This window comes from Grammomys surdaster, unplaced genomic scaffold, assembly GCF_004785775.1.
Source record: "Grammomys surdaster isolate TR1022 unplaced genomic scaffold, NIH_TR_1.0 258, whole genome shotgun sequence".
NCBI lineage: Eukaryota > Metazoa > Chordata > Mammalia > Rodentia > Muridae > Grammomys > Grammomys surdaster.
This window is the reverse complement of record NW_021604699.1, coordinates 2,966,329-2,983,225: the sequence shown is the minus strand read 5'-3', so window position 1 is coordinate 2,983,225 and position 16,897 is coordinate 2,966,329. Positions and strand designations below refer to the sequence as shown.

At 40.9% G+C, this 16,897-nt stretch overlaps 1 protein-coding gene across 1 annotated transcript in view; it reads right to left on the bottom strand.

Annotated features, from left to right (window-relative positions):
• Cdkal1 (CDK5 regulatory subunit associated protein 1 like 1) overlaps nt 1–16,897 on the bottom strand; it is a 528,588-nt gene that overhangs the window by 431,860 nt on the left and 79,831 nt on the right. The window contains exon 5 of the mRNA XM_028775689.1: nt 10,911–10,995. Coding sequence (XP_028631522.1) covers nt 10,911–10,995 — 85 coding nt within the window. The remainder of the gene's footprint in view (nt 1–10,910; nt 10,996–16,897) is intronic.

Sequence of the window (16,897 nt, the reverse complement as noted above, 5' to 3'; positions counted from 1 at the left end):
GCACTGCCCAAGCCTATAGAACAGATAACAAAGAAGCCTACCCCACTACCATCCACATTTTAGGATTTTACCCGTTCCTCTATCATTCTGAGGACCAGGATGGGGCCTCAACAGTGGGATAATGAAGAGAATCCAAACATCTCACTGCTCTTAATCATCCTGGATTCTAAAAGTCCTAATTAGAATCTACAACCTTCAAACTACCCACTGCTGATTACCAAGGTGGCATATTTCAAAGTCTTCCTTATTTGATGCTGAAATGATGACACAAATGTTAGCAGCCCAGAAGAAAGAGAAAATTTTAAAGTTTCTAAGAATTTGTTCAATGCAATATCCACTTCTAAGAATTTATTCAATGCAATATCCACCCGCTTTACTCTTATGATTTGCTAATTAGTGGTTTTAAATTTTACTTTGATGATCCTATGTTATTAAAGGGGCATAAATGAATATTATAAGAGTAGCTTAGTTTCAACTATGAATGACTAAAATATTATAAATACACTGATACAAATTCTATTCTCATTTAAAGAAAAACAGGTCTTTGTCTTAACTGTTATAGAATATTGACAGGCACTTTAAGAAAGCACCAAATTAAACCTTCCAGTTTTACTATAGTCCCTCTTCAACTGACCCCTCTTACAGAAAAAAATTTATAAGCCTGAACATACAGTGGCTGGTTGGCACAAAGGATGCACTGTTGACTTCTAAAACTAACAGTTAAAGAGGTCCTTGTCATCACTTTCATTTGTGTTTTTTACCAAAACAATTTCTATGTGATTCCACCAGTATTTTTCTTAATGTAGTAACACTGAAAAGAGCAGCCTAGAATAAGAAATCCTCAAGTCATCCCAACATGAATACACCCAGTAGCTCACCATCATGGACAAGAAGGCTAACTGTGAAGGTGACAGTGAAACCAGAATTTATAAGCCTTAACTTCCCTCTGACACAATCCAAGGGCAGCAGAAGGCAGCGAGCCTTCTCCCTGGAGAAGATTTCAATGCTTTTACCTAACTCTCCATGCGTAAGTCAAACCTAAACTCTTAAGAACAGAAGAAGCATTGTTCTCAGCTGTGACTTATTTTTACAATTATACAAGATAGTGTTTTCTAACATTTAATTTAAAATGAATTTCACTCTCACATAACTTGTTCTCCCTATAGGATAAACTCTATTCTTGCCATCTAAATTCTTTTCAAATTTCTAGATTCTAAGCCATGGTTACGATGCTTGTATGAGAGAGTGTAATCTCCAGGAGTTACATACACTCTTCTTACAGAATCCTTCTCAGACATGGCCACTGTAGGTGTTAAGAGTACAAAATATGTACAAGTCGCAATTTTCTTTCAATGCATTGTACAAAACCAGAGCCATGAACTTCTCCTGTGCATTTTGTTATTACTTCATCAGAGACCACAAAAGATAAACAAAATGAGAGAACGTTCTCAAATGCCAATCGACTATGTTATTTCTTAAACAGTCTCAATATAGCTAAGGGCAAAGAGGTCTGCTTGCAAATGCTTTAAAAAACAACTCTAACATTCTGGTCCTGGTAAATGATAGAGAGATAAATAAAATGTGCATCTTACTGCAGCATTTACACCTTGTAGTAGAAATATCAGGTCAGCCCCCAATAAACAGTCTCTCTTTTCTTGCAGAATTGTAAATCTGTTGAGATCAATGGACTACATCCAAAAGAAAGCAAAACACACTGTGTTTCCTGGCCTCTTTCGCATGCAGGTGGTTCTCTCATTAAGGGTCCAGACAAGAGAGACAAACACTGGTTTTGAATAGGACTTTCTAGAAAGCACCTTTGAAAAAGAGGCAGTATCATCTGGTATACCCCTCTTTTACTTCCTACTTTTGGGGAAACACGTATAGTAGCTGGGGAGTTACAACTGTTTGACACCATAAGGAAAGGGCCACTGATAATACAAACACCTCAGTCCCTCAGATCCCACAATTGGTAAACCAAACTAACAACTCGGTAACTGTGGAATTGGCAATATATCAGAAAAATAAATCCCCCTACCTTATTTAAGCCTCTACTTATTAGGTTTTATATGACATTTTCTGAAGTTAAGAGCAAAGTAATACAATTTAATAAGAAAGAGATACCGGAAAGGTTCTTAGAAAATCCACAGAGGAAAACATTTGTATGACTGAGGCAGAGGGTAGAGGGGATCAGGAAGGTAAATGTCCAGAGAAGCAAATATACAGGTCAGTCCATTCATTTGTTCAGGGATCACCATCCTCCACTGTATGAGCCATTGATACAGTAGCTGTCCCTGAGGGCTGAGAGGACACAGGCCAAAGAATCTTACAATAGAGTTACAATAAGGGGAAGACTCCCAATCTGTGGTGGACAGTGCCTACCTCTTCTTTCTAATATTCATCAAACTCCTGTCTTGTCACCAAATCTACAGCAGGGCCTCAGCATGAAGTTACAAAGGGAAATGAACATTGGGGAGAATTCATATCATGGCTATTATCTCAAAGTCCTAAAGTATTCACTAACCAAAAGCTGGGCTGCATATTGCCTGAAGATTTTTCCTCCACTGCCACCCTAGCCAATTTTCCCAAATCACAGAAAAGCATACCTCAGTGTACTATCTAGGCAACTTCATTAGTGTGCCCCAAAGAACACCCAAAACTATAAATATTCCATATTTGGATAGCATGTGCTAAGGGCAAATGTGGGGTTTTTTGTCTATTATCAGTTATTCAACAACTCTATGGAAAAAATAAGAAATATCACATTTGTCATACTTGCAGAATATAATAGAGAGAAAGTCTTTTCTGAGCTGTTTATAAACACACAAGATTTAGGAGAATGTCATTCAAACCAAAACAACAGGAAATCACTCTCACTCAAAGAACAGGCTTAGACCATGGTGAGTTCCTCTCCAATCCTGCTAAAGCAAGTTTCTGCATGCCTTCTGGAGCCTCCACCTACAGAGCTGTTAGGCCAGCAGCCAACACATATATTTAATTACGTAAGTATTCAGTGCTATCAGCCAGCTGCTGCAGCTCATAATACATTGACCCCTTTCACTCCTTCTCTTGCAGAAAATGGCAAAAACAAAGCAACTGTTGATGTGACAGTAATCATGACATATGCAAAATACTATCCTCAAAAAAGACTTCAGATAACCACACAATTCAGTTTTGCATTTTAAAGTGATTTGCTCCCTCTCAAGTGCTTTTCTGTTCCTTATTTGCAAATTCAATGACTGATTTAACTGTAAGTTCCTTTTTGTTTCTATACCTTTAAAAAGTCAACCATGAACTCAAGTACACTTTCTACTTTCTCTTCATCAAATTTCTCACTGGAATACACACAAGATAATTGTCTTCCACCCTTTCCTCCATCTCTATTCTGTGCTTACAGGACAAGCAATGTAACGCCCATCACTCTCAGTCCTCATTTTCAAAAGGAAAAAAAAGTAAGTTTCATTTGATGTGCTTAGAAAGTTCATTCCACCAGTAGTATCCTCGATTCCAAAGCAGCTCCATGGGTTGAGCAGGTGACAAAGTCCCAAAAACAGCAAAGAGAAGACTAAACAGAACTGAGACACATAAATAAATGCAAACAAAACCATACACTGGGGATGATAACCAGAGCTAATCATGAACAACTTACCAGAGAAACTGGACTTCATCAGTTCAGGTTAGCAGCACATGTGCTAAAGAGCTAAGATACCTCACACTGGTAGCTTCTCTTTCCTTCCAGAGCTGTGTCGTCTCTCACTCTAGACCCTGATATACCAGGTTAACTTTCCCAAACAACTCCTTCCTCACTAGTCTTCTGTCTTCTGTTTGCAGAGATCTGGTGGTTTTTTCTCACTCACATAAACTATAAACGAGTTGATGTTCAAATGCAAGGCAATGCTGTGGTGTTAATAGCAAAAACATAGAAGTGACAATAGCCTTGTCTAAGACACTAAGTGAGCTGTAGAGACAGTGTCAGCAGGAGTGACTTTGCTCCTTCCCAGAAATGAAAACTGAACTGAGGCAAATTAAACAAACATATACGAAGTGAGAAATAATCATGGTGTCTCAAGCTCAAGGCAGGAGACCACTGCTCCTTCCCTGTGACTCAAAACGACCCAGGAGTACAAACCAGAAGGAGCCCTGAATGATTTAGTTTGGTAGAGAAAGGTCCTGACATTCATAGCCCAGAGCTACCAGCATGGCCAGGTGACCTCTAAGTAACCTATACTTCTTAAAACAGAGACCTCAACACAGTATTTGAAAATTAATATGTTCTCTCATCTTTATAAAAACACATCCTGTCTTTGACAAGGACTCACAGCAACCTTGTGGAAACATGCTCAAAGAACCTGTAAATACCTTACTCTAGGAATGGAAAAAGAGTCACACGCTACAGTCAGTCTTAGAGTTAAAGAGTCCATACAGAAGCCCTTCTTAGGCTGAAGCAATGGTTGAGAACCTGAATTCAATCCTTAGAACTGCTGTTTAAAATCTGTACATGCCTGTAATCCAACACTGGGAAGAGAGACAGAAGGATACCTGGGATCTCACGGCCACCCAGTCTAGCCAAATCAGTAAACTATAGATTCCATTACACACTCTGCCTCAAAACATAAGAGGGAGAGCAACTGTGTAAAATAACTAAGTTAACCTCAGACATATAGGCACATACACACACACGGGACACAGAGAAGATGAATTTACCTCAAGTTAACCTCCAAACTCATAATCTACTAAAGACCTAAACATGTAAGTAAGTAATAAAAGAAATGTAATGTGTACCAATAGATGTTTGTTTGGAATCAAAAACTAGTTACCTGTGAAAAACCTGGGCTGGAAGGGAAATGATCTCACAGGCTATATTACTCCTGACATGCACTACAAAGGTAAACGATTTGCCAAGCACAGTCAGCATATGGGTAGGAGGGGGGAGGGCACACAGCATGTCTTTGGATCTGAAGGAAAAGTTGAGGCTTTGGAATGATGGTGAGGGCCGCAGGTAGGGGAGTATGTGCAGACATCTTGTGTGCTTGCAAAATTTTACAGTCTGAAGGAAAGACGATGACAGAAGGGAGGTAGGAGAGGTACGCAAAGAACAAACAAAAGTATTTCATGTTGAGAAATTATGTCTTCTATCGTGTAGCTGCAGGGTGAAAGACATGAAAGGGATTTTAAGGAGGCCAAATGATGAGGAAGAAAGCCAGCTCTGTTAGCAGTGTAAAAGGTTACTATTATACTAAAGCAGAAGACGCTCAGGATAGAACAGATTCAATTCAAATGGCTAACAACTGGCTCAGATAATTAGGTAGAGCATAGGAGATGCTGGTTTGATGCTGTTTCAAAAATATCACCGGAGCAGGTAAATGCCAAGAGGCCTGGGCTGGATAAAAGAGAAATGGGCTGAAGGGCAGGAAGGAAGGAAAGAGGAACCAAAGAAATTTCCAAATGATGCCACCAGACAATACCAGTAAATAGTGATGGCAAAGGGAGCATGGAGAACGAGTCCCCAGAGTCCCCAGAGTCCCCAGAGTCCCCAGCATTCCAGGAAGCCAAGGCAGAAGGATTAAAGGCTTATAAGGCCAGCAGTGGGTAGACAACAATACACACACAAAGCTACACAGGTCACTACTCCAACTAACTTCCAAAGAAGAGTAGTGTGTAGCAACAGCTGAAGCAACAAGACTGCAGCGTAGAAGAGCCAAGGATTCACCATATCTGCATCTTACACTGGACACAACATAAAACTGAGACTCGAGGCAGGTACACAACTAGGGATGTAAAAACATCTATGTTCAAGAAAACACAGCTAAAATCCTTAACCGTGGGCTTGGGAGAAGGTTCAGTGAGTAAAACGCTTATTGCTCAGGCCTAACAACCTAGATTTGGATTCCTAGAAGCGATGCAAAAGCCAAGCAAGTGCAGAAGTACAGGCATCTGTAGTCCTGCTGAGGCATAGGAAACAGAGGCTCGAGGCAGGAACATCAGAGGCCAACCAAACTTGGGCAACGGTAAGGACAAGGGTAAGGACGCCCTGTCTCCAGCAAGGTAGAAAGACAAGGACAGACAACAGAAGGCTATCTATCCTCTTACCTCCACAAGCATACTGTGGCCTGTGGCCTCTGGTCTGTGCATGCCCACACTCTCACACAACACTCTCTCCTTTCCTTACTGCTCCTGTGTGTGTGTGTGTGTGTGTGTGTGTGTGTGTGTGTGTGTGTGTGTGTATAAACAATTTTCATTAGCTAATCTCTTTCTTACAGAAAGTCAAATGAGGCCCAGTGTGGTTTTATTTTCTAATGCAAATTTTTTCATTTAAATTAAATGAAAATTAAAATTAACCATAGCAATTATAATTTTTTAAAAACCTAATAACTATTAGTGAATCTAGTTAACAATATAATCAGTTAGTTTTTCACTCTCTTTTAAACAGGGTGATTAATTACTAACTGAGAGAACAAGCTCTTGTCTGTTCTTAACAGCTCAGCTTATTTTGTAAAGCAATTTACTTCATGTGTTCTGCTTGAAATAGTACTCTTGTACCTCTGACAATTTATGAAGAACTCAAAGACAAATCCACATAAAACAAACAATATTTCCACTGTAGGATGGAGAGTAAAACCATTTTTTTTCTCTGCTAAAAAGAGCATTGTATTAGGAACACCCTGTAAGGAAAAGACAACACACCAAGCAGGGAGCCTTCCCTTCAGGCCCACCTATCCCTGCTGTGGCCAGCTCTCAATTTTCAACTATTCTCACAAATCATTTTCCTTGGCTATCTAACCAGTCCTGTCAGCATTAGCATACATTTCTATGGGCAAGGCCAGTTCAAAACTGGAATGATTCTTTTCTATCTGCTACCGGTGTGGCCATTTGGGTAATAATGTACAAGGTCAAACAGAGGTCATCAGTCCATGATCAAAGCATGCTGGCTGCTCTTCCTGTCTTTACATGGAACACACAAGACGTGTTTATTTTTATCAGCCCCTGGGTGACCTCCTTAGGTGGCATGAGAAAGACTCCACACTTTCATTTACTCAAGTCTCTCAAGTTAAAGCCCATATTGTTTAAACCATGCTGGAATAATGGATCAAACAGGAACCCGGTACTGACAGAGGAGGAAACAGAGTGATCTGGTAGGCAGCATCATGAAACACGGGTCCCTTAGCAGTTTTTATGTAAACTACTTCAGCCAATAATAAGAGTTCAAAGTTCAAGGCCAGCCCAGAAAGTTGGCTTCACTTCTACTTTTGTTACTTAAAACTTCTATGATTTCATCAATCTGATCAATAATCTACCATTAAAACCTCAGGAACATTTTAAAAAAGCACACACACACAAAACCAAAGCTGTCTTGTTACATAAACACACACACACCTCTCTGCTGGATCTTAAAGGAAACTTGTATTAATCACATGAATAAACAACCCCCTGTTGCTCATCTACATCCCTGCTATCCTGTTTCAGTGAGGTGGATCTACCTCATAGTGCAAGAAACAAATGACATGATGGACAATGGGTAATGAAGAGCAAGCAGAGGCTAAGACAAAGAATATTCTGGAAAGGAACAAAGCAGAAGTGACAGGGCAGGGCATAGTATGTGCACAACATGCCCCAGACCCTGAGGGGAAACTCCAGGGTAGAGAGTTAGTACTATCCCCAACTAGAGGGGACTTATTTTTAAATATAGATGCAAAGCAATTATTATGGATAAGGGACCTAGGGGAGAAAAGGGGACTGTAATCTTCTAATAGAAAGGATTGGCCACCATAAAATAAACAATAGCATAGTATCATATTCTCCTTGAATTTAAATGCTACATCATCCTACTGAAGAGCATAAAGCAACATAAAACACATACAAGAATGAAAGCTGAAGGAATGGACCCACAGAATGACAGCTGACGAATGTGTAGCTTAGTAATTACATATTGTTGCATATATGTGATAATGTATTAAGTACATTATTAATTAATGCATTAACTATTAATACATAAAGATCACAATATATTCATTTTTACCTTTTCTTGTCAGGAGATGGTAAGAAGTAGGATGGTATAGGACCTAAAAAGACGCCTGGTTCCTGGTTGAGCTAAGGTCGGAAACCCAGGTGACCCTGAGGGACAGCAGGTGTTTTGCCTGGTTCCCAGACACTAGGCTCCTGACACGATGCCGCAGCCCTCCATATATTTGTGGCCATCAGTCACGTAAGGGCAATGCCCCAAACCCCTCCACAGGTAGAGGATATGACCTGTGGTCACTTAGCCTCAAGCCAGATCTCCATTTTAATGAGGTACCTAAAGGCCTGAAGGGCTTAGCCAATTAAGCTTTCCTTCCCAGACACTCCTCCCTCCCTGCAAAAGGTATTTAACCTCAGGCCCAGCCTGAGAAACTGGGATACAGTTTTATTCATCAACTTTCCACCATGACAATAAATGCCTTAAAACCATGGACTGCCTCTTTTTATCAGGATCCGCCACGGGGAAGAATGGAGCAGCAAACCTTCGCCTAAAGAGCTGTCAGCCTAATGTCCCACAGAAGGCCTCTCAGCGCTCCCAGCCAGGGCCTCCACCAAGCCAAGCCAGCCGCCTGCTGACCAACCCAAGTACTCATCCCCACAGGACCCAGCCGGGGACCTCCCCTCTTTATCTCCCTCGGCCCTGGGCTAGATCCAGCCTGCAGGCCCCCACTCCATTCTCAGCTCTTCTGAGGCTCCCAGCGGCACCTGGATGCCCAAGACTCTGAGAACCAGATGGCCCCTGGCCTCCCTTCAGGCCCAGGGACCCCCGAGCCAGCTCTGGCTGTCCCCAGGACCTCAGATTGTGCTTCCCTACTCCCAGAGTGGTGTTCCGTGGCTACACCCGCCGGTGCCAGCATGGGATAAGTGCAGTCAAAACTTCCTGAGTCCCGACTCCCGAAATGGCCCGAGTCCTTTGGTGGAGCGGACTTAGGACCCCACTTATCCCTACAGGATGACATGTATGTAAAGTCTTCACATATATAAAAGTCACTTGTATCTGACATGTTCTCAGTGTGAATTGCTTTTAGATGTTACATGATTAGTTGAAGTGTTATATTAGTAACAACTGGCTATAAGGATCAAAAGCCTTTAGGGCCATTAAAAATATTTAATCATATGTAATACTCATTTTCATCTGCCCTTCAATGAAGCAGACAGAGAGTAGTACATTAAAGAAACCCTTGCAAACAACTCCTAGCATTGTTGCATTCTAAGAACAAACTTTTCCTCTGTGATTAGTGGTGCCTCATCATGATCCTTACTGACACAGAGGCTCATCACCAAAGGACAGAACTGCTTACTTACTCAATGACAAACCCCCAGAAAGAAAAGGGGCGGGGCCTCTCTCCTCTTCTCCTTCCATTCTTTCCTCGTGTTTTTGTTTGGGTCCAGGTTGTTTGTTGTTTTGGTGACACTGTGAGCTGAACTCAGGACTCCAAATACACAGGCCTGACCACTGAGTGATATCTGAAGTGCACCTAACAGGTAGGTTAATCTGTAATCACAGAACCACAGTCTATAGGCAGTAAGGTGGAGCAGCAGCAGTACTAAAGTGTCTTTGTATAGTTTTTAACTGTCATATAGACAATGTGGTGATTATGACAGATTTCTCATTCTGAAAGAAAAGAAGTAAGTTTCTGGACATGAACAGCACCATCCCCTGCTATGGTTTAGGACTGTTCTTCTGGAGCTCACCTTCCATCCCTACTCCATCCAGTCTCCCTAACTCCTGCTGTGACTCAAAATTTTTCTGTTCCTGCTCAGTTAAAGAGACTGCCACCCTCAACCCTTGCCTGCACATATATAACACACACACACACAGGCGCACACATGCATACATATACATTGAAAATAAATACTTAATAAATAAATAATAGAAGTAATGCTAAGGAAAGGTCTGGCTGGGAAGGCAAGGGAAAATAGGTAACAAGGACATCTGGGACTGATCAGACCTGAGTGTGTTGAATGGCAATGGAACGGAGCCAGTGGACTTGGAGAGGCTGGAAGCCTAGGAGGAAATAATTTATAGAATGAGGTTTCTGAGGAAGCAGGTAGAGTAAGATTCAAAGCATATGTGCAGAAAGCATCTTCCACACTGAAGGAACAACCCAAGCAAGGATTCACGCATCAGTTACCTACTGGAGTTCCCTGGCTCACACTGCACCACCTAGAAAAGGGCTAACAGGAGGAAAAGAGGACTACAACCAGCAAGCAACTTTACCAGGCATGCCTGCTTCCTCTGAGAAGAACACGTAGCTCCAACCAGACAAATCACTTCACAAATGCTCAAATCGCATTATGAAACTCCACAGTAAAACATTGTCTATCAGATAAATCCACATCAACAGCATCTTAGAATGATGCTAAGTTAATTCTTAGATCTTAGCAGCCCAACTGGGTAGTACTTCAGTGGCTTCCTTAACCCAGTTGTGATGCTATTATTTAAGTTAATAGAATAGAGTATTTTTATTTTAAAAACTACTTAAAGTCTAACTTACGTTTTTTGATACATACTAAATATTTAATAATATTAGGAGACGTATAGTAAAAGGAAAAAGATTTATGTGAGCTGAAGAGAAATCAGAGTTGTATGAGAAATCTTTAAAAGGCTTATTTGGAGACACAGAAGAGGGCTCAGTAGATAGAGGTAATTGCCTCAAGACTGACAACCTGAATTCAATCCTTAGGACCCTCATAAAAGAAGGACAGAACTGACTCCAGCACTCGACCTCTGACCTCCTTGTGCACACTATGGCACATACACACAAATAAATACATGGATTTTGGTTTTTTGGTTTTTGTTTCTGTTTTAAGTAAAGGCTTCACAGCAAATATTGGCTGACACTAGTTCTTACCTTGATTATCTAAAAGAGAAAGAATGGGGCTCCCTTACTTACTTGATTGAGTTTCTAAAGTGGTCCTCAGCTGGATTTTTCACAGTACAACTGTTCAGGAGCCACAGATCTGCATCTGATGCATTTTCTAGTAAAGGAAAGAATGAACACAAAAAAGCAATGATAAATATCACATTCAATGACATCAAAACCATGCACATGCCCCAGGCGGCATGGGGATGCTGGGGACAGGGTAAGCAGGAATGTCAGCATGGGCACAGTTGCAGCACTGCCAACCAGGGCTCTGGTCAGATCCGGTTTGTAAACCTGCAAATGTCATGAGAGCCAGACAGAGCCTCTGCCTTAACTTTTACTTTAAAACCCACAATATTTAAAAGTGTTCACTATTTCAGCAGTACTTCAATGAACAGTGTGTGTGTGTGTGTGTGTGTGTGTGTGTGTGTATGTGTATGTGACTGTATGTGACTCTGTGTAACTTTGACTTTTTCCCAGGTTTCCTCTAGCAACAACATAAATAGTGGGACTGTTGAGTCAAAGACTAAATCTTGCAATGTGCTTGCAGACTGTTAAATGCCCTGGAGGTGTGTATCAGTACACACCCATGCACAGGACCTGTGAGTGCTGTCCTAACCTTGCCCACTAGATGAGTTGTCACCCCTTTGAACTCTTGACAATCTGGTGGAAAAGAGGTTTATAACTTAAAAAGCCTTCCATGCTCAGTTTTGGAGTTCTGCTATTTGTTCTGCCTTTCATTTGTTCTACTGGGCTACCTAATACTTACGGACACATTAATGAAACATCTTGAACAGGTGTCACAATATTTTTCTCAGTTCACTTGTGTGTGAGTGTGTGTGTGTGTGTGTGTGTGTGTGTGTCAATTTTCATGACATTTTTCTATTTCTGAGGCATCAAGTTGATCAAATTTTTCTCCTTTTCTTCTCCCCCAATTTGGCCTTAGAACTAAGACTCAGAACTTAGAACTATGTGGGCACTTCCCTCATCCATGACTGAAAATAAAAACGCCCCTTCCTACCAATGGGCACATGAATTTGCAATTTGATTTCTGATGTTAGCCATTGACACTGATACACATGGATGTTATTGAGTTTGTAAAGTGAAGTAAGTGTTTATATTTTCCTATCAAGTTGGAAAACAATTTTAAATATGATGCTATTTAACATAAGCAAAGCAATAAGGCAATCTGTTGCTCCCTCACTGCCATCCACACTAAGAAGCTCTCAGAAAGGAAAAGCAGGACCAGCAACCAAACATTTAAATGTTCACTGGGACACTTGGATCACATTTAAAATATGACATATGAATTCAAGCATGCACACACACACACACACAAACACACACACACACACACACACAATTTCCATTGATGATTAACAAGGTAAGAAGAATTAGAAAGCTTCTAAATCTGTTATAGAAAGATGGCTTAAATAAACATATGACTAGTGGTTTAGATCCCCCAAAGGGCCATGTGTAGAGCCTTGGACACTGGTACTCAGCACCATTGGTGGTAGCAGAATAATTAAGAGGAAATAAAATACAGGACGTTATGATTTGAGTGTGAAACCTGTAGAAGGTTGAACACTTGGTCCACACCAACTGACACTATTTGAGAAGGTTATGCGACCTTAGGGATATGAGTCATAGATGGAAAAAATGGACCACCAAGGCCAAGGGTCAAGACATGAGAGCTATAACTGATCCCTGCTTTCAGCCACAGAGTCAGTCTCTCTCTCTCTCTCTCTCTCTCTCTCTCTCTCTCTCTCTCTCTCTCTCTCTCTGTCTCTCTCTCTCTCTGTCTCTGTCTCTGTCTCTGTCTCTCTCTCTCTCCTGCTAGCTGATCATCCATGGAGTCACCATACCTTTCCCCAGTGATGGACAGTACTCTCAGATTCACTAGTGAAAATAAATCCTTTCTCTCTGAACATGTTTCATAACAGGCATTTGATCACACTTGAGGGAGTTACTAAGGTCACATTGCTCCCCGCCCCCACTCCCCTCTCTCCTCTCTCCTCTCTCTATCTTTACTAACTTGCAATTATGAACTGAGTAGCTCCCTCTACTCATCACAGGCACCAAATGCCACAAAGAAGAGCAACCATGACCTGGAACCCAAAGTCAGAATAAACCTTTCCTCCTTGGAGTTGATTTTCTCCAGTATGTCATAACAATAATAAGAAGCTGACTGACCACAGACTGTAGCTATAACATCATGTTTAAAAAGCAAGATAAACCCCCAGGGGATAACTTGTATTGATCTGGTATATAAAGTGAGACAGAGCAAGGTGTTGAAGAGTAAATCCAAATCCAATATGTGTTTTAAATGCCAAAGAAAAAAAGGAGGAGAAGCTAAAGGAGAAAGAAAACTTCTAGACATATGTAATCTAGGTGTTTAGCTCTGAGGTGAGATGAAAATTCATTTCTCTTTCAATATACTATTCATATGCATCTTGGTTGATTGGTTGTACAGAGTGTGTGTGTGTGTGTGTGTGTGTGTGTGTGTGTGTGTGTGTGCAGCTCTGCATGTCTGGGCACATATATGACTGTCACAGAACAACTTGTAAGAGTCAGCTCTCTCCTACCATGTGGGTTCCAGGAATCAAACTGAGGTCACAGAGCTTGACAGTAGGCTCCTCTATCTGCAAAGCCACCTCAGCAGGCCCTACTTCTAACTTTCCATTTCCTCTGGTTTTAATTCAGCTTGCGTGGATGTTGTTTGGTTTCTTAATTTAATGTTTAGGAACAAAATAATGCTTAATTTATATCCCCCCATACTACTTGAGTTTTTAAGATTTATCTTTATTTTGTGTATACATATTGGGGGGTGGGGGGTATCCACATGAATAAAAATGCAGAGTCCAAAAGACAGTTTCAGATCCTTCTGGAACTAAAGTTATAGGTGGTTCCTGACATGGTACTGGGAACTCAACTCAGGTCCACTTCAATAACAGTACATGCTCTTAGCTGCTGAGCCACCTCTCTGACTCCTGATAGGACTTTTTTTTAAAAAAAAAAAAGAAAAATAGTACATTTGTTTATTTATTTTTGTTTATTTGTTTGTTGGTGGTAAGATACTTGTGTCACAGTGTACATGTGAAAATCAGAGAAAACCTTGGGGATGTCTTCAGGTCTTTCCTTCTATTACATATGTAATTAAGTCCCAGAGATGAAACTCGGGTCGCCAGGCTTTATCAGTAAGTGCCCTTATCCACTAAGCCATCTCACTGGCCCTATCTGGCTTCTATTACTTTATTAAGTGTGTGCACATGAGTGTGTACAGGTCATGCAGATGTCAGAAGAGAGCTCACAGGAGTGGCCCTGGAGACTGCTTGGCACCAGGCCACTGAGCCTTCTCATTGACTTAGAAAAGCATGGATTGCTTTTTTTTCTCTTGAATTGGTAAACCTGGTTCATCTCCTTTGATTCCTTCTTAACAGTACATAGCATCGCTGACTTCTTTTCACTTTAAGGTGAGCACATTAACTATCTCCTTACAGTGATCCAACATGAAAACAAAGACCTGATACACACTGCCTGCTGAGAGCTGTAGTCATTGAGCCAGGAAAACGATGGTCACCAACAAACCACCCATTCTCAGCATAAGGAACGAGGAACAAATATTTGTTCTAATCAAAATGTGCTTAGTTTCTAAACCATTTCTTTACATGCAGTAGAAATTACTTTTAAGCCTATGGTAAGAAAACTTCAATCAGTAATAATGATCATCATTAACACTGTTGAACACATACTTTATCGGACAGGAAGCCATACATTCCACATGCACCTCTGCATGTAAGCATCCCTGTGTGAGGAATGTCCAATTTTATTCCCATAATCAGAGAAGGAACCTCAAGCTTAGAAAGGAAAACCAACTTTTACGAAAGTCACTAGTTAAGGGATGGGTAAGGATTAGAAGTGCAGACAAACTGACTCCACAGACTGGGAACTTGCGGCAATCAGCATGCCTCACTAGTGGTTCTCCAACTCTTTACCAAAAATAATGCAGAGTGTATCTAAGGACAACGCCAAGTGGTGTGACTCGGCCTTGGAGCATTGCATTCAAAGCGTCTCTAGGCTTCAGACACAGCTCTTCCTCCGTTTCCAATAATTCTAAGATTTTGAATGGGCCAGCTTTGGTCTGCTCTCATCAAAGGTGGGCATGGAAGAAGTAACAAGAGACTGAGTAGCAAATGAGAGTTGTTAGTCTGAAGCCCAGACACCCCTCCCAGTGTTCCTGCTCCCTACAGGTGTCTGCATGGCAGACTCAGCACCATGCAGAACACAATGTTTCTCTTGTACAACTGCTCCAAAGGAAAGCAGAGAAGCAGAGGGACCAGTAAGACACATACGTTCACAGACTTACAGGGAGATCAGCCAGGCTGATGCAAATACAAGTTCACAGAGTGAAGAGAAGAAGGCTTGATTGTTTTGGCCCCAAAAGCATTTTTTGGGAGTTCTTTACCACAAAACTCTGGAGGAGAAGTCAAGTCCAAACAGTTTAAATGTTCATTAAGCTTACTCAGACCCAGGGAGTTTATTTATATAATACGAATCACTGAGAGCCAACTAAAAACTTTGAGAGTAAACTATGTGTTAATAAGAGAGTTTAAACATACCTTAAGGTGAATCTTGAGAACAATAACTTCCTAAGACCAATAAAAGATAACTTAAAATGCTGGTCATGAGCTAATTTTTCCTCTACAGGTCACCTACTATTCTTTTTGTGCCCAATATAATGATACGGAGTAACTATGCTATTGGCATGGAGTAACTGCTTTCTAAGCCTGTTCTTGAAAAACGGTGAAAATGACTCATTAGAAAGTAGCATCCCTTTAGCCAACTATGGCAATGACACTAGGAGGATGAGGAAAAAGGATCAGGAAACAAGATGGAAAAAGACAGAGCCCTGGAGGGCTGAGGGAGCCCAGACTTCACGTCTAACTCTGAGCAGAGAGCTGGTCACTGTCAACAGTCCCTGCACAAAGCAAGATGCAAGAGGTCCTGGGACAAGCATCTTCTCTCACAGGTTACTCCCATAATAGACTGTTCTTTCAAAATACTTCTATTGAGTGTTTAACAGAAATAAGATGAGGGAACTAAAAGTCATGAACTCTACTCAAATAAGGAAAAAGAACTTCTCATTTAAGTGATAAGAGCTGGCAAAACTCTGCCAATAACTACTGAAAATTCATTATACAAGTATCCTGGTCGTAATTACAATGAGAGCACAGGACAGCCATGTACTCACTGCAGAGATGAGCATTGCTAATATTCTTTCTCACTCCTAATAGCTATGTTGGTTCTCACACATAATGATTCGGAATTCACTGCATCTAAAGAATCCCAAAGAGGGCATCTGTGCCTCTATGTTAGGTCATCAAGGCCAGTATGCCTGGGCCACCATCAGCCTCTGCACACAGCCACCACTCACCCTTAGCTGTCTGCCTAGCAAGCTGTTTTCCTGTCACAGTAAACCTTCAAACCCTGTGCCTTAATACATTAAAGTCCAAAATACAATTTGATCTTTAAATTTATATATTCCACATAAAATAGCTTTCTTCTATACCCTAAAAGTGATATAACAAAAGGACTTCTATTTAGCAAAAGACCTAAACAACCCAGAGACCATCACTCACTTGCAAATTGCCAAAAACATCTGGTTTCTGTCAGATTGTATACAGTCCCCAGTTGTTTATCACAAATCAGTAACTCAAGTCATCTGCTAAAAATGGTACATTTCCAGGACAAGAAACAACCCTGGAATACAGGGAAGGCTAATATTAGGGTCACTTCTGGATTTGACCTAGCAAGTTTATTAGGTAGAAACAATAACCAATTTGGTTATACAAGGAGTTGGGGAAGGGGTGCTATCTATATGAAATGGCAAGATAAGAAAGATTTCGATGAAAAGGGGAATATCATCAAAGATCTAATAAACAAAAGGATACTAAATATAAAAAACAGGACTGAGAGATAGCCCAGTCAACAAAATGCTCACCATTCAACTATGCAGA